The 19,577-nt window shown below is 34.7% G+C and overlaps 1 protein-coding gene across 2 annotated transcripts in view; it reads left to right on the top strand.

Moving 5' to 3' along the window:
- The first annotated feature begins 4,084 nt into the window (after positions 1-4,084).
- Positions 4,085-19,577, top strand: part of GOSR1 (golgi SNAP receptor complex member 1) — a 37,631-nt gene continuing 22,138 nt past the window's right edge. The window contains exons 1-6 of one of the 2 annotated variants that reach the window (XM_019739533.3): positions 4,085-4,240; positions 6,567-6,681; positions 10,769-10,856; positions 11,187-11,294; positions 14,407-14,498; positions 17,325-17,399. In XM_019739533.3, coding sequence (XP_019595092.3) covers positions 4,210-4,240; positions 6,567-6,681; positions 10,769-10,856; positions 11,187-11,294; positions 14,407-14,498; positions 17,325-17,399 — 509 coding nt within the window. In that variant the 5' untranslated portion in view covers positions 4,085-4,209. Of the gene's footprint in view, positions 4,241-6,566; positions 6,688-10,768; positions 10,857-11,186; positions 11,295-14,406; positions 14,499-17,324; positions 17,400-19,577 lie in introns of both variants that reach the window. The other variant, XM_019739532.3, reaches the window with a different exon arrangement.

Here is a 19,577-nt window from a genome sequence, read left to right as displayed (position 1 = left end):
AAAGATAGTTGGGGAAGAGGATAGATGGGGAGCGGGCCAAAAATGGTAATGGATGAATTGGATGACTGCTGGGTTTTTCAAAAATGATTTTAGAATAGCTTTAGATTTACAAAAAAGTTGCAAAAATAATATAGATTTGGCTGCTGGGTTTTTATTTGGAGGATGTGGATGATGGGAGAGCAAAAGAGGAAGAATTGTAGGTAGTTTTCAGCAGTTCTTGAATGGAATCAATTTGGAAAGGATGGGGCATAGGAAATGTGTCAGCTATGCATAGCCTGGGGGATCCAGGTGTTAGGCCATGTGGTACTACTTCTAGGAGACTGAGTTTCAGTCAGATCTCTAGTGGAAGGTATCTGCATCCTAGATTTGGAGGAGACCTTACAATTTTTCAAGGGCAGTGACCAAATATGGACAAAGATAACGAAGCATGTTGAGAAATAAGACACCACCAGTAAGAAAGCAGAAAAAGTTCACCAGTTTCAGATGTTGACATTGTAAAACAACTGTAAAACAAACATACTTAACTGTTTTCAAAGTAATAAAACGTAAGTCTGAGACTCACAGAAAATGATCAAATAATAGAACTTTCACGAATGAAAGTACAGAAACTATAGTTAAATTGATAGTTGTAATGGCAGATTGGGCACCGAGAAGCAATGAACTAGAAGACAGATCCATAGAAATTCTCTCTTAGGTAGCATAGGCTGAAAGCAAATAGGAAGGAGAGGGTAAAAAATGGGGATTTTAATACAAGACAAATACATGTTTGATAACCATATATTAAAGAAACAATCCAAGCAAGAAAAAATAAACATCCATACCTAGACACATCAGTGAAACTGCTGAGCGCCAAAGACGAAAAAAATGAGTAAAGCAGTGAGAGAAAATAAGTTCAAAGTATTAGCAGTTAGACTAAGAGATTAGACTCACTCCCAACAATGGAAACCAGAGTACAGTGAAATTATACTTTGAAAGTGCTGGGGAAAACATTAAATAACTTCCAACAGAATTCTATATTGAATACATCTTTCAAGAATGAAGGTGAGGGGCGGCCGGTTGGCTCAGTTGGTTAGAGTGCAGTGCTCTTAACAACAAGGTTGCCGGTTCAATCCCTGCATGGGCCACTATGAGCTGCGCCCTCCACAACCAGATTGAAACAACTATTTGACTTGGAGCTGATGGGTCCTGGAAAAACACACTTAAAAAAGAATGAAGGGTGGGGGGTGGGGGGTGGGAGATGAGGGTAAGGGGGATCGAATATATGATGATGGAAGGAGAACTGACTCTGGGTGATGAACACACAATGGGATTTATAGATGATGTAATACAGAATTGTACACCTGAAATCTATGTAATTTTACTAACAATTGTCACCCCAATAAATTTAATAAAATAAAATTAAGAAAAAAAAATGAAGGTGAACTTCCAGGTAGCTGAAAATATTAATGTCTAAGCTACCTGTCTCCCAATATTTCATTGAAAAATAATGCAAAAAAAAAAAAAAAAGAAGGAAAAAGTAAATCTATACAGGAACCACACTCAGCATAACTTGAAGTCAGAGAATTTTCAAACTTCAAACTGACTGAATAAAATGAGAAAAATCACCAAATCTCAGCATATACTCTAATATGCCTGTCCCAGCCCCACCCCAGGGCAGGCTATGTGGAGAGAAAACAGATGGAGATAAACTGCATGAAAGACAGAAAAGGGATGCCAGCGAAAGGGCCTAAAGTGGGTCTAAACTATTGCCTGAAAGATTAACTCCACCTTAAGTCTGAATGGTCTAAGAATTGTGTTCAAGCAGATCAGAGCACAAACTATAGGGAAGGGACTTCAGAGTGAACACTATTTAAATGGGCAGGCGTGATTTAAAGGGGCAGTGTTGAAACACATAGCTTCTGGTGAAGGAAAAACATGGGAAAGAATGGAGAAGCCTGCTTTGACATTTAGGTGATGAAAGAGAAAAGAAGCAAAAGAGGAAAATCAAGAGTCCTGCAAGATAAATGAGAACTGCAATATTATAGCACTTAAAACCCCTCCCTAAAACAAACAAAAACCCCACTCAAATACCTAAACTTTCCTATATTGACAGAAGAGACCTCAGTCGTGATGCCTGAGAACATAAATAACATGAGTATTGACAATGAAGAAATAAATTTGTCATTACTGGTAGGTATGATTGTGTATGTGGAAAATAAAAAATAATCTACTGGTGAATTAGAAATAATAAGAACTTAGTTCTACTTTCAGTCATGAGTAGATTAGATTAAAACAGACCTTCCCATCAAGCCCAATTAGAAAAGCTGTATTTAAAAAGAAAAAAAAAAACTGCTTGAAGGATTAGAGAGCTACTTAAGGCAACAAGAATTTATGGGATCAAGATCCTAGACCAAAGGGAGCTCGAGGATGAACATGATAGTAAAGTTTTCACTTTGAGGTATTTGTTGATTTGTAAGTGGTGAATAAGAGAGACACATAGTAGCAGAGAAGCCAGGCAAGAGGCAGAGAACCGGAGTAGAAGCTTTAGGTAGTATCAGTGGGTCAGGAAGACTATAAGTTCAGCACCTATCAAGGATGAGGGTACTGGTCAGTTGGCTTTGTTAGGGTACTTGTGTGGCTACACATTAGAAGTAAGGGCTCATCAGAAACAGACCAATTCTTACAAAAAATACAGTCCCACTTGGTCTTAGTTCCACACTTTCCTGGAGTAAGCTGATGTGCCCCTACCTGAACTGCCTGTAAGCAGCAGCAGTAAGCTGTCTCTGGAGGAAGGTACCATCTGGAGCCTCAAATGATTACTACAAATTGTAGTCTGTTATATACAGCATCCAATGAAAAGTTACTTTTATTATCAAAGGACAATATCAAATGATGGAAGATAAAGAAAAAAAAAAAAAACAGAAATAGTCCCATGGGAGTTACAGATTTTTTTTCAGTTACCAGTCAATAATCAACCTTCTGAAAACTAAAGAAAAAAAGTTTTGAAGGCAGTGAGAGAGGAAAGATGCCTTAGCTATAATGGAAAAGCAATTCTAGTAACAGCCAATTTCTCATGAGAAACTGTGGAGGCCAGGAGGGAATTGTCACGTTTTTCAAGTGCTGAAAAAAAGAAATTGTCAGATTTCCCAGATTCTATATCTGACAACAATATCTTTCAGGAATGAAGGGGAAATCGAGACAGTCTCAGATGATGAAAAACTAATAGAATTGGTCTCCAGGTGACCTGCTCTAAAAAATGGTTAAAAGAAGTTCTTGCAACAGATAGAAAATGACAAAAGAAGGAATCTTGGAACATCAGGAAGGAAGAAAAATGCAGAGAGTAAAATATGGGTAAACAAACTAGGCTTTTCTTCTTTTGAGTTCTACAAATTATGTTTGACAGTTACAGTGAAAATTAAAACATTTATCATATGTGGTTCTCAATGAACGTAGAGGAAAGATTAAAGACAATTATAAATGGGAGTGGGTAAAAGGACAGGTGTGATTTAAATACCTTTACAAGAGGTAAGATTTCTGCATTTCATTAGAACTGGTAAAATGTGGACACAAGTAGACTGTGATAATTTATGTATCTATAAAGGGTGGGTTTGGACAGTGGATTTTAACAGGTTGAGGGGACAAGATGAGGCACACGGAAGCAGTTAACACACACTTTCTAGATTTGGTGGCTGGACAGAAAAGAGGGCTGGGACTGTAACCGCTGCAGGTAGAGGAGAAGGTGGCCAGCGGAGAAGAGCACATGTGTCGGAGATCGCGGGATAATGGAGCGCAGGCGCACGTAGGATGAAGCGGTTGGTCTTAGGACGAAAAGAACCACTGGCTCTGAGAAGGGAAAGAGGCTGGCTGAAGATACACATCGAGAAAAGGTGAGGGAAACAGGGAGTTGTGTCTGGGGATGACTTTTTTCTCAGCCAGGTAGGTAGGCCCCTGCTGAAAGAGGGATAAGCCCAGGCGAGGGCGATGATGCCCGTTTGGGCACGGAGAACGGATATGGTCACCGGAAAGAAGACAGTGTCAGGTGCTAAACTTGAAATTTTCAGTCTCGCCGCTCGAAAGGTGTAAAAGGATGAATTGACCACCAGGTGGCGGTGTCTGTGGAAGCTCACGTATCCCATCGGCACCAGCGTCAGAGCGGAAGAAGGCGCGGAGGTGACTCTCTGGCTCGCACCGCCTCTACTCTTCTATCCCGACTGACGTTGGACAACAAAGATGGCGGCAGGAACCAGCAATTACTGGGAAGGTGAGGGCGAGGCCTCCGGGTGGGACTCGCCTAGAGGCAGAGGGGCTGAGTGAGGATGGGTCTTGGACGAGGCAGCAGAGGAAAGAGCCTGGTCTCCGGAGCGGCCGGGCTGAGGGGCGGGGCTTGTCCAGGGGGAGCCTCGGGGCCTGGGGACTGAGGAGACCGAGTGGTCTGGGGCAGGGGGCTGACCTGAGTGGCAGCGGGATCTAGGGCAGGGGGTGGACAGAGTGGGCTGAGCGGGCATTGAGAGGAAGACGGGCCTGACTCGCCGGAGGAAAACTGGGTTGAGAGGGTAGCGGAACTCGGACGAAAGGGCTGGAGGTATGAACTCGGAGAGGAAACGAGTGTTGGACGAGGGTATCCCGAGCGCAGGAGACCGGAGGAGTCAGCGCCTTAAGACAGTTGAGTAGGAAAAGAGAAAGGAGGAACTTGTCGGTCCGGTTCATCGAGGGAAGCTGTATGAGCGGAATGTCTCCTATTGGGTCCCCTTGGCTGCTGATTCAGGCTGGGACTTCGAGGATTGGGTGTCGTGTCGCGATTTGAAGGCAGAGGAAATAACTTCACCCTCTGCTCCGGAGATCGGTTTTGTTAAAGAGAGAAAGTTAAGAGAACCAGTGTGAATTGTATAATGATTATTGCATTTGCTGTACCTGTTCTATCAAAAAACCATCCTGTGATTTGGCAGAGTACTTTTATTTAATTACTGAAAACATAAAGTGGGCTCTTGGAAAACTCATTTCTGGACCATGATGGTGAGCAAAGATGAGAGAAGGCTCACAATTTTCTTTTCAAGTGTTTCTTTGCTTTACTGCAGCATAGAAACTGCTCTTCGAATACTTTTTCCCTTTTAAACAATTGCTACCCACTGAAGCCTCTGGAAACCACTACAAGTAACAATCTTGTTACTGTCAGCCACTGGGTCTAAGATATTTCATTCTAAGTTCATCCATACTTGCCTGTCGTACTTTCAAAATGCTCTTATTTTACTTGACGTTTTCTACTAGAAAAGACAGTTACTAATTAAAGAGAAGCGTGATTCTAGTTTTAAAACATGTATTAAAAAATGACTATTTGAAATGTGTGTACTAGCTAGAAAATATTTTTAAATTAAGTAGAAGTTGCTGTTGGTTTCTTTGTAGCCTCTAGGCTGTAGTTTTTTTGAAGCGCCAAGTTGTAATAATTATAGCAGCTTGTTATTGACAACCTACTCTGTGCCATATACTTTAAATACATGGTTACTAATGCATAGAAAAACCCTGAAGGTAGGGGTTGGGGGAAAAAAAAAAGTTGAGGTTCCATAAATCTCAAACCAGTTCTCAGAATCTCAGAACTGGAGGCTGAGCTGAGATTCTGAGATTTGGTCTCTGAGAAAATATGCTCCACTGAAGTTAACGCTGCTTCCTACTTCTGGTTGCTGATAAGTATATTGAAATAACAGTTCGCATTTCGTATTCCTGAAAGATGAGATCCTTATGCTATTCCCATATTTCAGCCCTTTTATTTTGATCCCCCTCACCATGAATGAGAGCACATACCTCTAGATGTAGCTTTTCGGACTGGGGCTTCTCTCAGAACTCAACCACTTATATGCCAAGTTCATCTATATATGCCAAACTGCTATACCAGTTTCTCTGCTTGCTTGTTTGCTTCTGTTTTTTTTTTTTAACTTATGCTTATTTTTGTTATACCTATGTTTGATCTTGTTAATAGCACATTTTTAGTGTTAATTTCAGCCTCTCCAAATTTCTTTTAGTAAGTTCATTGAAAGACAGTGTTTTTATCTTTGTCAATGATTATTTTTTCTTTATGCACAATCACTAAGTCATTCTGTTAAGAATTTCGTAAGCCTAATAAAGCTGTGGAACATAAAGAGATAGGAGAATCCCTGTCAAAAACAATGATGGTTTCTTTTTTTATAAAGGTAGCTGGTAAATTGATATAATGCTGGTCATAAATCATAGTCAGTTCCTTTGTGACTTCTATTTTCTTCTGATTTCTCTGAATTACAAAAATTATTTATTGCTATAGAAATAATTTTCGGGATGTTAGAACAACAATTTGTTGTCGAGCTATGTTTGGGGTAAAGCTGAAAATGTGCATCCCCCACTGTTTCTCCCCTGTTTGCCCCATCTGAAGTTTAAATAAGTGACAGTTTGCTTTCCTGGGTATGCCTTTGGCTTCTTCCTTGTAACACATTCTTTATTGGGGAATCTAGATCAATATATGATCATTTTCTTAGTTTGTTTTGTTCAGAATAGTTTTGTTAGTTTTATGTGTATAATGGACTTTTTGTGTCTAATTATTTGCTTTTATAATTTTGTTAAAGATCTCAGGAAACAGGCTCGACAGCTGGAAAATGAACTTGACCTGAAACTAGTTTCCTTCAGTAAACTATGTACCAGTTACAGCCACAGCAGTGCTCGAGATGGAAGGCGCGACAGGTATAGGTACTACCAGATTCTGTCTCTTATGCCTTAAACTATATGTTTTTAAAGCATTAAAAAATAAACTAAAATATATAACTTTGTAATTTGTTCTATTCGTGAATGTTTGGTATTTATTTTTATGTTATTATTTGTTTTGTTTTTTAGTGATTTATAAAACTTAATTCTTGAGACTTAGAGACCCTTAGGCAAAGATTGTGACAGTGTCAGGAGGAAAATGTGAAGGCTTAAGAATGAGTTTGTGTTAAAAATAAGTTACTAGTTCAGCCAGTGTAGGAAAATGTGGTTGATTGGCCCACATTGTACTTCGTACATCTTCTGATTGCTAAATAGATCTGAGGAACTACCCACATGCAAAGTACACGTACTGCTATTCTGGCATTTTAGAATGAATCTAATGCCATTTTAGAATGAATCTTATGTGTATATCCTTGCTATAAATCAAGCTATTTTTCATATTGGTTCTTTTTTGAGAAACTAGTATACTACTTTATTGAGCATATAGAAAATGTATTCTTTTAAATTTTTTTCAAATTGAAGTAGCATTGGTTAATAACATTATCTAAGTTTCAGGTGTACAACATTGTAATTTTGTCTGTATGCACTATAGTGTACTCACTACCAAAAGTCCAGTTTCCATCTGTCACCATACATTTGACCCTCTTTTCCCATGTTGACCCTCCCCCAATCACCCATCTGTTTTCTGTATCTATGAGTTTGTTTTTGTTTTGTGTGTTGGTTTGTTTCTTTTTTGTTTTTTATTCCACATGAGTGAAATCATAGAGTTTTTGTCCTTTTCTGTCTTATTTCACTTCGCATAATAACCTCAAGGACCATTCATATTGTTCAAATGGCAAGATTTCATCTTTTTTTTATGGCTGAGTAGTATTGCACTGTGTATGTGTGTGTGTGTGTGTGTCACATATGCTTTACCCATTCATTCATCGATGGACACTAGGTTGTTTCCATATCTTGGCTATTAGAAATAATGCTGCAGTGAGCATAGATAGGGCTATACATACCTTTTCAAATTCGTGTTTTCATATGCTTCAGATAAATACCCAGAAGAGGAATTGCTGGATTATATGGTAGTTCTACTGGAAAATATATTCATATCTTTGAATCTTACGTTCACTTTAGGCCATCCACTTATTTCAAAAAATATGAGGAAATATTTAAGATGCTTAGAAAAAGGTATAAAGGATAATATAATGGATCCTCGTGTACCTATCTCCCATTTTAAGAAATTATCGTTACCAATTCAGTCGAAGCCCCAGTGGCATCCATTTTTTTCTCTCCCTGTAATCTCCGTATATTTTTACTGTACTGTATATGTGTTCCTAAACAATTCGTAGTATCCTACTGTAGTTCTTTTACAACTTGCTTTTTTGTTAACATTATCTTTGAGATTAAGATATGGATACATTTAACTCTGGTATATTCATTTGCTACATATAGAATTATCTTTATGGTTATATCAATTTATTATGTAGATGGATATTGTTTTCAATTTTTGCTAATTAATAATAATTTTAATAGCTGGCACTGTTCATCATGTGTCAGGTACTGTTTTAAGAGCTGTATATAAAGACTGCTGGAAAAATTTTTACTTATAAAAATGTTTTTATCCATCTAACAGTGAAATTGCTCGTAGCAGAGTTAGTTGTTATCCTGTGTTTATTTTACATACTTTTTTGAGGGTTGGTGGTGGTGGGATATTTTTCAGCTAATAACAATAAAAAGTGAGCTTGGATTTGAACCCACGTTTTTCTGTCTCCATAGCCATGCTCTAAAACCATCTATGCACATTCTAACAGAAGACTCATTTTGATGCTATAGCCAAAGTGTTGCTTCTTTATAATAGGGCACATTATAAAAGAACAAACGATAACAGGGCCAACATCAACATGTTGAGTCTAGGACCTGGGATCTGAAAGTAAGCTGTTGGCACGTCACGTAGCTTTATTTGCAGCGCATTGCTTTGGGCTTCCCTTTACTTAGCAAGTAAAGAGAGTTGAAGAATGTTCCTTTCCATGATTAAGTTTATTTTACCACTGCAAAGCCTGTTTCCTGAATTTAGGTCTCCTACTTGGCTATGCCAATGATTATACAATTTTAAAACTCCAAATAGTTAAGAGGTGAAATTACATGATGCTTTTTCTGTGTTCTCTGTACTTCTTAAACTTAATACTTTTGTGACTCCTTTAAAGGCAAAACTGTGTTGAAGACATTCCTTAAGAAATTCTACAACAAATTGGGACTGACTTTGTGGACTTACTTCAGCCTCTCTGTCCTGTTCAGTAAGAATCCGAAGGCCCTGAGGCTCAAGATCCCATGTGCATTTTAAAGTCTTTTGTTTGTTGCCCAGGTGGAAAACATGTCAGAATGAATGAGTTCACTGATGACCAGAGTTTTCCTTCCAGGAGTAATTTTGTTTATTTTCTGTATTTTAAGAATTTAATGGTCGATGGATCATCACATACCTATAAATTGAACTAAATTTAACTGAATTTTATATTGTGGAGAAGGACTTTTTGACCATTTTCCTAGACTTCATATTCTCTCCTGAGAATGGTGAATGTAGAAATTGCTTCCTCATTCGTTCTACAAGTACTTAATAAGCATCTGCCATGTGCCAAGCTGTATTCTAGGAGCTGGGTATTTATCTTTGAATAAGACATAGGTAATTTCCTTCCTTATGGAGCTTACATTCATTGGCCAATTGTTCTTTTTTATATATCTGGTATGGGAGGGTCTGTATTAGTAGTATATAGAGTATTCTTGCCTGGGCACATTTAAGGGATAACCACAGAAACTTGAGTTGGCTCTGACAGTAATAAAGAATTAGATATTTTTATATATTTTAAGGCAAATAAATTGAAATGTTTCAAGAAGAAATAAAAATTTGGACCTAGACAAACATCTTAAAAATCCTCATTAGCTACTTTGTTGTCTATTTCATTGCTTGTTACTATTGCTGTGGAAATGTATGTGGAGAAGGGAAATAGTAGTCGCTAAGGTACTATTTTGATGTTAAATTGATGACTTAATCTGTTTTCATTTGCCATACCCCAATCATTGTCCCAGGGCAGGACAGTGTCTTCAGTAAGATTGGAGAGCATTGTCATTGCCTGGGTATTTGTCTGTGTTCAGTATAACTAAGAGCTGTATTGAGCTGCTTGTGTGATAATACATACCACTTGGGGACCTTACGAAGGTTAGTGGTTTTTCAGAGGAGGCAAAAGAACTTTCAGGGCGTGTGGTTTTAGAATTTGAATCTGTCAACCATAAGTTTCATTTGTAAAAAGTTATATTTTTGACTTTCTGAAATTTAGATGTTAAAAGAGTTCAAATTTTTGCCAAACAAAACTGAAACAATTGCGTAATGTAAGTAGAAATGTAGAGGATTGGTACTAAACAACTTCCCTCCTAGACATGGCTGTCTGTATTAGACTCAAAGCCAGTTCCTGATTATTTCATAACTAGTTATCCAATCTGTTGATCATTTAAATCTCAATTTTATTTTATTTCTACTTGGTAAGAGTCAATGAAAGAAGAGAGAACTTAATTTAAGGTCTATACTATGTGGCAACCATAAGGTCTATACTATAAGCAATGATAATAGCTTTGCAGTAAAAAATTTAAAAGATTATTCCTTATAGATCCTGTAGCATAATTTGTAATACATTTTATGACTCCTCATATATGCAGTATTACAAAGTTCTACAGTTTTATTTCAGATAATGTTCTTTTAGATTCAGCATTTAATTGGGCACTGCCATAGCTTAAGTTACTTTCATTTGGGAAACAGTAAACAAGCATTTGGTATTTCTTTACATTATTAAGATTGAATGTATTAAAGCTTGGGGAAATCTTATATTCAATTATACTTTATACTGAATTTAATATTTAGGATATGTGTGATCCATATAGGAAAACTTTTATAAAAAGTACAGCTTCTGAAGAACAGAATATCTCAGGAATTCTACCTGATCTCTTTAGGGACAATTGCCTTATTCTTTTAAGTATGTTTTAAAGGATTAGGTTTAAGTAATGGATTCTCTTTATTTGTGCTTCTCTTTAGCTCTGACACAACACCCCTTTTAAATGGATCAAGCCAAGACAGAATGTTTGAAACAATGGCAATTGAGATTGAACAGCTTTTGGCAAGGGTAAGCTCTTTCTGTTAAATGGCTATTTTGCTGATAACTGTGTACTTGTTAGGTACGGTACTGGATTATATTAATGTAGACATGTTTATTGAAATCACCCTTTCATTCAAGATGTGTGCCTCCCAGGCCACTTGAATTTTGATGGTAGCCATGGGTGTTATTTTAGCTTTTATGTATTATTCGGCAGAAATACTGACTCCTTGCCTACTGGCTTCTTGTTTTTGGTTGGTTTGTTTTGCTGTTAGCCAAAGGGCAAACAGGCATGTAATTTACTCTTATCTCCTTATAGTGCTTTCTACAATATTTTTGTTTTTTGGTTTTTTTTTTTAGCTTACAGAAGTAAATGATAAAATGGCAGAATATACCAATAGTGCGGGTGTCCCCTCTTTGAATGCGGCACTGATGCATACATTACAACGACATAGAGACATTCTGCAGGTAATATATGGGGCTTGAGATTTTATGTTGTTACGGGGTGTTTTTTTTTAATCCCTGAATAGAATGTGTGTGCATATGTATTCAAGAGAACAAAGGGAAAAATCTGGGAGGATAAATGCTATGCTATAGAAGTTTGTCTTGTTTTACTTTTTTTTCTTGGTATTATACATTTCTGAAAATGTCTAATATCTGTTGCTTTTGCCTGGTAAATTAAATAATACTCATCAGTAGGTAACAGTACTACTGTGGGAGACCTTGCTAGCTAACTGTAACAGTGAGATAGCCAATGGTCATGCTTAGGCAATAATATGGTGGTTTAGAGTATATTTTCATTAGGCTTTGAACGTAACATGGAAGGGGAGTAATTTACTATATTTAGTATATTATTTGAGAAAATGCTAAAAGTGTATGAAGGAAATGAAATAAACTCTTTAATATTTACATATGGGGATGTTAAAAATATAGCAGGCAAATATTTTTAATATTGAAAAAAGTCAACAACCATTTCTAATTTTAAAAACTCTGTTAAAAATAGGAATAAAAGGATACTTTATTTGCCTAATGCAAAAATGTGTATATCAGATTAAAAGCTAGCATCATGCTTAATAATAAAGCACTAAAAACATTCCTATTCAAGGAAAAAACAAGACAAGGATACCCACAGTCACCACAGATATATAACATTGTTTTGGAAGTTCTTGGTGGTGCAATTAGACAATAAAAAGAAACAAGATATAAATATTAGAAAGGATGAGACAAAATTTATATTATGTGGCAGTGATAAGAGTATATATATATATATATATATATATATATATATACATATATATATATTTATATATATAGCTAATACAAACAGGAAATCTAAAAAAAATTAGAAACAAATTCAATAAGATGGTGATTACAAAATTAACATATAAAAGTAAGTAGTTTTTCTCATACAAACAATAACCTGTTAGAAAGTACAGTGGAAGAAACTATAAATTCCTTATGTATAAATTTAATGAGAATGTATAGGACTTGTATGTGTAAAACTCTACTGAGGAACATAAAAGCTTTTGGATAGGAAGAGTTCTCTAAATCAATCTATAAATTGCTTTCACAATGGAAATAACAGGGTTTTTTGTTTGCTTGTTTCATTTTTTTTTTAATTGGCAAAATGACACCAAAGTTTATTTGGAATCAGACATAACAAGAATAACCAAGAAAAAACATGTAAAAATGAAGATAAGTAGTAAGAGATACCTAGTTCTACCAGATACTAAAACCTTTTAAGAAGCTAGAATAATTAAGACAGTTTGATTCTAGAGGAAAAGAGACCAATAGAACAGAATAGAGTTCATGTATAGACCCAAATATGCATGGAAATTTAGTTTTACCATAAAGGTGGTATTTTAGATTTGTTGGGGGAAAAGAGAGGGATTTTAAAATAAATAGAGCTTACCTTTGTAATAGGTAAGTTATTTATAAAAATTAAAAAACCTGAAAAAATAAAATAGAGCTGTAACAATTGGCTAATTATTGGGGGGGAACCCTCAAATTCTTATCTCATGTCTCTTACCCAAAGTAAATTCCAAATAGATCAAAGACTTATATATAGAAAAAGAAACCATAAAAGATCAGGATGAAGCATGGGTGAAATTATACATTTCGGATAGTAAAGTACTTTCTAAGCAAGACCTAATACCAGAAACTATAACAAATGACTAATTTGCTTAATGTACAGAGAAATAATAGAAATAAGAAAAAGATAACCTAATGGGAAAATGGGCAAAGGAGATGAACTTGTTTACAGAAAATGAGTAGCCAGAACCATAAATATTCAGCTACATTTCCAAATAAAAATATGCAAATAAAAATGAGACATGATTTTATGTCTGTCAGATTAGGAAATATTGAAACATTTGTATATATTGAAACATTATTGGCAAGAGTGTAGAAAAATGGGCATTCATCGATTTTGCTGGGAACATAAATCAGTGCAGTCTATCTATATGGCAGTTTAGCGCTACCAGAATTTAATGTAAGATTCTTTGATCCAGTTATTCTGCTAGGTATCTACTCTTTAAATGCATTTTAATAAGAGAGAGAGTTCAATAAAATATATATACAAGAATGTTTATTGTGGCATTTTTTAAACAGCAAAAAATGAAAGCAACTAAAATGTTCATCAAAAGGCAATTTATTAAATTATGATAGAGTCATAAGATAGAATTCTATATAGCTATTAAAAAGAATGTAGATTTCTATTTGCTAATATGGAAAGATTACTTGATATTTTATGAACTACAGAAAACAAGGTGTACAGCAGAATATAGTATGATTTCTTTAGCATAAATGAAAGAAATAATAGATAAGCTTGTACATGCAAAAACATATCCTGAAAGAAAATTAAAGAAAGTGATGATAATGATCTGAGCTGTGGAGCAGGATGGTTTTTACTTTTATTCCTTTTGGTGCTCTTTCAGTATTCTCCCCATGTTCGTGTATTATTTTTGTTTTTAAAGTGTCAACAGGGACTCTCTGAAAAATGAGATTATGATTTTCATCTTTATATATGTCTCTGAATTTAAAAAAAAAGTAATGAATGCTCCTTACTGTCTTAAAAATATGGTAATAGAAAAAGAAAGTAAAATATTTAAAACTTATTTTGTTCTTTATGATTTTCTTGGTTCTGTTCTTTCTTTGACTGGTTTAAGAATTAAATTTCTGCAGGAGTTCCAAAAGGATGAACTTTTAAAATAAGCCCCATCAGATGCACTGATGAGTAGAAAGAGCCTCTTAAGTTTTATCCTAGTCTATTTGAAGTCATTTTATCGTAGAATTATTTTTTTCTTTACAACTCTGCTCCACAAGAAGACAAGGTATTATAATAGGAGATAGGAAGGATAGTGATTTAGTGGCACTATTACCCTAGCACTGAATTGTTTTCATTTAAAAGGTCACGCTTCAGAAAGTGATTATAATGTCATTTTTACCTCTTGGCAATTTGATTTGTTAAGTAGCAGTTTGCTTGATGGAAATTTATGATAGGATGACAATACATAACTGGCTCAGTAAGATGAAAATATATAATTAGCTTATGTTGAGACTGGATACTGATTTATTGCAGGATTATACACATGAATTCCATAAAACCAAAGCAAACTTTATGGCAATACGGGAAAGGGAGAATCTCATGGGATCAGTGCAAAAGGATATCGAGTAAGTTACCTTTTATATTATTTTGTAGGATATTTATTCAGATTTAAATTTATAGTATATCCATGATTAACTGTAAATTGAGTAGCAGAACCATGATTTAGATTTCAAGGTTTCTAATTCCGACTTCACTGTTTTTAAACATTTCTGCTTACAATATGGTCCTAATCTACTGTGTTGGTCTTATCGCCAGCTTCCCCTAAGTTTTTATCATGGGCTCCTGACAACCTTGACTCTCCTATCTTAATTCAAAGTCCAGCTTAGATGACATCTTCATGAGTTTTTCTCCGATCCTACTACCTACCTTAAGAATTATAACGTTATCAGTAACTGAAGCTCTCTGTGTTTCTCTTCCTGATTACCACCTCTGCCCCTCCCTTCTCCTTGCCCCAACAATTATACATTCAGGTGGCTGTCAAAGTAGCTTTTACTTACCTAGAATCTGAAGTACCTTTCTTTCCAGATTTTGTACAAAGTCATAGCCTTATGTCAAATTATTTAAGGACTTCAAACATTTTTATGCTGATCTCAATCCATAATTTTGAAGTTTTATTCTTCTATCCCTTTACCTCACTGCCAATAATACATTCTAACATTTTATACGCGTACATATTTTTGACATTTTTTTTGGCAACTGAACATAGCTGACAAGGTTAAATCCATTGACCATCTAATTAAAGTTGAAGACTTCCCACTTTTGGATTGATACCTATCATTGTCTTACTTGTGATAAGTTTATGATACTTAACGTTTCATAAGTAAGATGGTCCTTGTGTTTCATAAACTGTGGTCTACATTATCATATCATAAACTGATGTAAATCACATGTCCTCTGAGAAACATTTTCCTAGATATCCTTTATTTTGTTGTTAACCATGAGACAGTTTTGCGGCAGAAATAATTTAATAGTCAATGCATTCAAAATTTTTTCCCAAAACTTTAACCCAGGATTATCTAGCCACCAAAGTTATGTTTCTACCTCGAGAAATTATCTTGGAAAATTAATTTTTATTGTTTGTCTCTATTTTATCTATGTTTTTAAAGTTTATTCATATGTACCTTGTGTAACGAGTAAGAAAATGAAACATTTTTGCCATAATTAGGAATTTTGTGATACTTTTAGCTCTCAGGAACACGTAAATCTTTTTATTTCTGTACTGTCTATTTACATATATCTGTTAAGGAATGTGTTGAGAACCAGTGTAGGGGATAACCTTTAATGTACAGGCATTTAGCTCCCCCACAACTGGTGGAAATCACTGGAATACAGCCTTATTTTCTGAAAGATGATCATAAGAGAAACATGTTCATCATTCGTTAAATTATTTCTTGATTACCAACAATGACTAAGACACTATGTAAGTCACAGTAGAAGGTAGAAATGAAAAGATCAACTTGGCCCTATAGGAGTTTATAATCTAGTTGCTAGAGGGGAGTAAGGCACATACTCAAATGAATATAATATGAGCAGAATGCTGTTAGTCAGATGAGATATAGTAATAGTAACTGATATTTTAAAGTTTTTTCCAATTACGTACCACTTTTCCATATATTATCTCCCTTTTGGCTTCATGTAATCTTTTGGTATAGATAGACATTATTAGTTCTATTTTATAAAACTAGGTATTAACTCTTTCACTGCATTAATTAAGTTTTCCCAAAATGTGTCAAAAATCTACAAAAAGTGAAAAATTGGTATTTTGACTATTTTATCATTTAATAACGTTTTGAGCTGCTTTGTACATAAATGATATTATTTTTATTTTAAACCTTTGTTATATGTTAATAAATTTACTATTATATTGAATTTTAGCAAAAGAATACTCAAAACATACTAAGTGGCATCAATTAGATTTAAGTATAGATAAATTAGAATATACTGGCTTTTGTAATAAAACATTTATTACAAAATGTTACACAACGTGGCATACAAAACGTCTTTGTTGTTGATAAAGTAAGCCACAGGAAAACATATATCCGAACATCGGAGGAAAACGTATCCGAACATCACAGCAAAAGAGTTAAGAGACTTGTCTAAGGTTAACTGACTAATAAATGATGGAATACAGATTTAAATTGAAATTATCAGCCTTCCCAGCCCAGTGTGTTCTCAGTTTTATCATGCTGCTTTCCCTAGTGTTTTCTTTCCCGCTGCGCTTTGCACGGTAGCACTGCCTCTCAGCCAGTGGTTGAGTTTTAGCAGCATGACCCTCTTTTGTCTTACTGCAGTAGTACGTGCAGTTACGTGAATTTTTTATTTTGTTCTTGATACTTTATTGTAAGTAAAGAACAGAAATATGAAAGTGTTGATAGTAATGATACAAAGCATTTTCTGGTAAATTTTAATGCACTTAAGACCAAGATAAAAATCCTTAAGTATGCCAAAACTGGCAGATCTTTAGCTTCATTTTAGTGCTCTTTAGGCTTCAGTTGATGGACTGCATGTACCATTGTGAAGGCAACATTCCATTTCGGTAGTTTCCCCACCCTGAGTGCTGTGTAGTGATCGTTCCAAAGTTTTACTTCCACTTGAACAAAATAAAGATACAGGAGATAATAGAGAAAGGGAAAGTAAGATTTTTGTTTGTTTAAGAATGTTGGATTACTTTGGTGAAAAATAATAAGCTCTTAGCCTAAATTAGAGGCATTCATATTTATTTATAATACACGTCATTTTTAGAAGGAAATGACAAGGATTGTACATTTTTATTGTTCATTCAAAACTGGAGAAACTCAGTTTGTCCACTTTGAAAATTACTAGACTCAGTCACTTAATCTTTTTTTGCAATATCTGCCAAGTGTGTTCTTAAATTTTCTGTTCTGTTCTAGATCATATAAAAGTGGTTCTGGAGTAAACAACAGAAGAACTGAGCTATTTTTGAAAGAACATGACCATCTTCGAAAGTATGTATTATTGAACATAGGCATACTATGTAGTTTTCCATGCTTATTAATTCATTTACTTATGCGAGAAACATTTTATGGCATTTATTACAGTAAGTGTTATCAGTGCTAATTCATTTAATTCCTCTAATGATCCTATTTGGTAGAAATGGAATTGCAACTCTTTTGACCATAATTAGGAAAGAAATTATACTGTCAAATATCCAAAATCTGCATTCACATCACTTCATTGTTATCTGTAATATGTCTTTTATTGCCTAATGTTTCTTTTCTTTATCAAGTCTATTGTTCTAATACTTTTGTCCACTTCTGTAGGTTATTAGTAATAATAATAGCAATAATACTGATACTGACTTATGTTCAAATGGCCTGATGCCACTTATATATGTCAAGAAGCTTTATAAAGGGTAATTAGCCATTCATCACATCCAAAAAAAATGTTTTCTAAGAATTCAGAAAAAAATACCTAAAAACTTCGATGAACTGTATATGTGTATCTTTTTTTTAATTTTCTTTTTTTTTTTTTTAATTTATTGGGGTGACAATTGTTAGTAAAATTACATAGATTTCAGGTGTACAGTTCTGTATTACATCATCTATAAATCCCATTGTGTGTTCATCACCCAGAGTCAGTTCTCCTTCCATCAGTATATGTGTATCTTAATACAAGTCACCATACTATATCCTTGCTTCATCTATTTTTTTCTCTGAAATGTACCAGTTTCTTTATTTCTTCTGTATTTTGTTATAGAACTTAAAGATCAGAAAATTACTTATCTCCGTGAGTTCAGCTCCTGAGCATTTGAGCAGCTAGTATCGATGATAGTTAAATGTTATGAATTCACTTATTTGCTGCTGAATGTCATAAATTAGTCATGTTCATATCAGCTTAATGTACTGTTCAATTGATTTTTCTTTAAAGATGACCACTTTAAATATAAGCTGTTGAAATCAGAACACGTAAAAATCAAGACCTTTTTAAAAGTCTAGGTGCTTCTAGTGTCAAATAATTTAGTGTTTTTCCTTAATCTGTTGAATATTATTAATTGGCACAAGGGGGCAGTCTTTTCTAGAGTACGTGTAGTTTGCAGTTATTCATAGCTTTGGTTGTTCATTTTGTATTTGATAAAGACCACCATAAAAAGAATTTTTGCATTACATACAAAACTATTAAATACGGAGGGTGCCAAAAAAATGTATACACATTTTAAGAAAGGAAAAACCTGTATTAAAATGGTAACAGTAAATGACACTAGCATCCATGTGATTAACGCCATCTTTTGAGCGAACATCACACTACACGTTGCTACCATAATTCAATTCAACTTCGAAAAGTAATACATAGATAACATCTCTTAAAACGTGTACATTTTTTTGGCATCCCTGGTATATGCTTGGGGTACAGAGTAATTTCAGGGATAAGATTCCCAAGTGATACAAAATAAAGATTGATTGCGTTAGTGTTTTTATATTTATTGCCTCAAAAAGAAATAAAACAGAAATACAGTAGTTTCGTTACTTTAAGAATGATTTGTTGCTGAAAAGAGTATCCCAGAGTAATTACATGAATTACTATCCCTTATTTCATTATTTTAGAACACGTTTATTATAAATTTTATATGAAAATGTGCTATTTTGTATTTATTTTGATAATTCAAAGAAAACTCATGGGGGGGCTGGTTAGCTCAGTTGGTTAGAACGCGGGGCTCTTAACAACAAGGTTGCCTTGCCTGTTCGATCCCCGCATGGGCCACTGTGAGCTGCACCCTCCACATCTAGATTGAAACAAATACTTGACTTGGATCTGATGGGTCCTGGAAAAACACACTTAAAATAAAAGTTAAAAAAGAAAACCTTCAGGAGTTTAATATTGTCCTTTTAACAGAAAAAAATTACAATAATTCAGAGGCACACAGCTTAAATAATTTGTTTAGGGTTATAAAAGTGTCTAGAGTATTGGAAATCAAAAAGGTATTTTCTATTTATTTTTTCAGACAATTTTATATATAATACATTCCTTTCAACATTCTTGTGAGAAAGTTTGTGCTCATGCTGTACAGAGAGAAATTGAGTCAGATGAACTTGAATGGAATATAAGCTTCTGATGAATTAGGGGACTTGTTGAGACTGAAAACAAGGGCTTAGTCATTGCTCTTTATATTAGAACACAGAGCTTCC

The sequence above is a fragment of the Rhinolophus sinicus genome, chromosome 12 (assembly GCF_057876585.1).
Source record: "Rhinolophus sinicus isolate RSI-liver-muscle chromosome 12, RSI-T2T, whole genome shotgun sequence".
Taxonomy (NCBI): domain Eukaryota; kingdom Metazoa; phylum Chordata; class Mammalia; order Chiroptera; family Rhinolophidae; genus Rhinolophus; species Rhinolophus sinicus.
The sequence above is the reverse complement of the archived record's forward strand: the minus strand, read 5'-3'. Positions and strand labels throughout refer to the sequence as shown.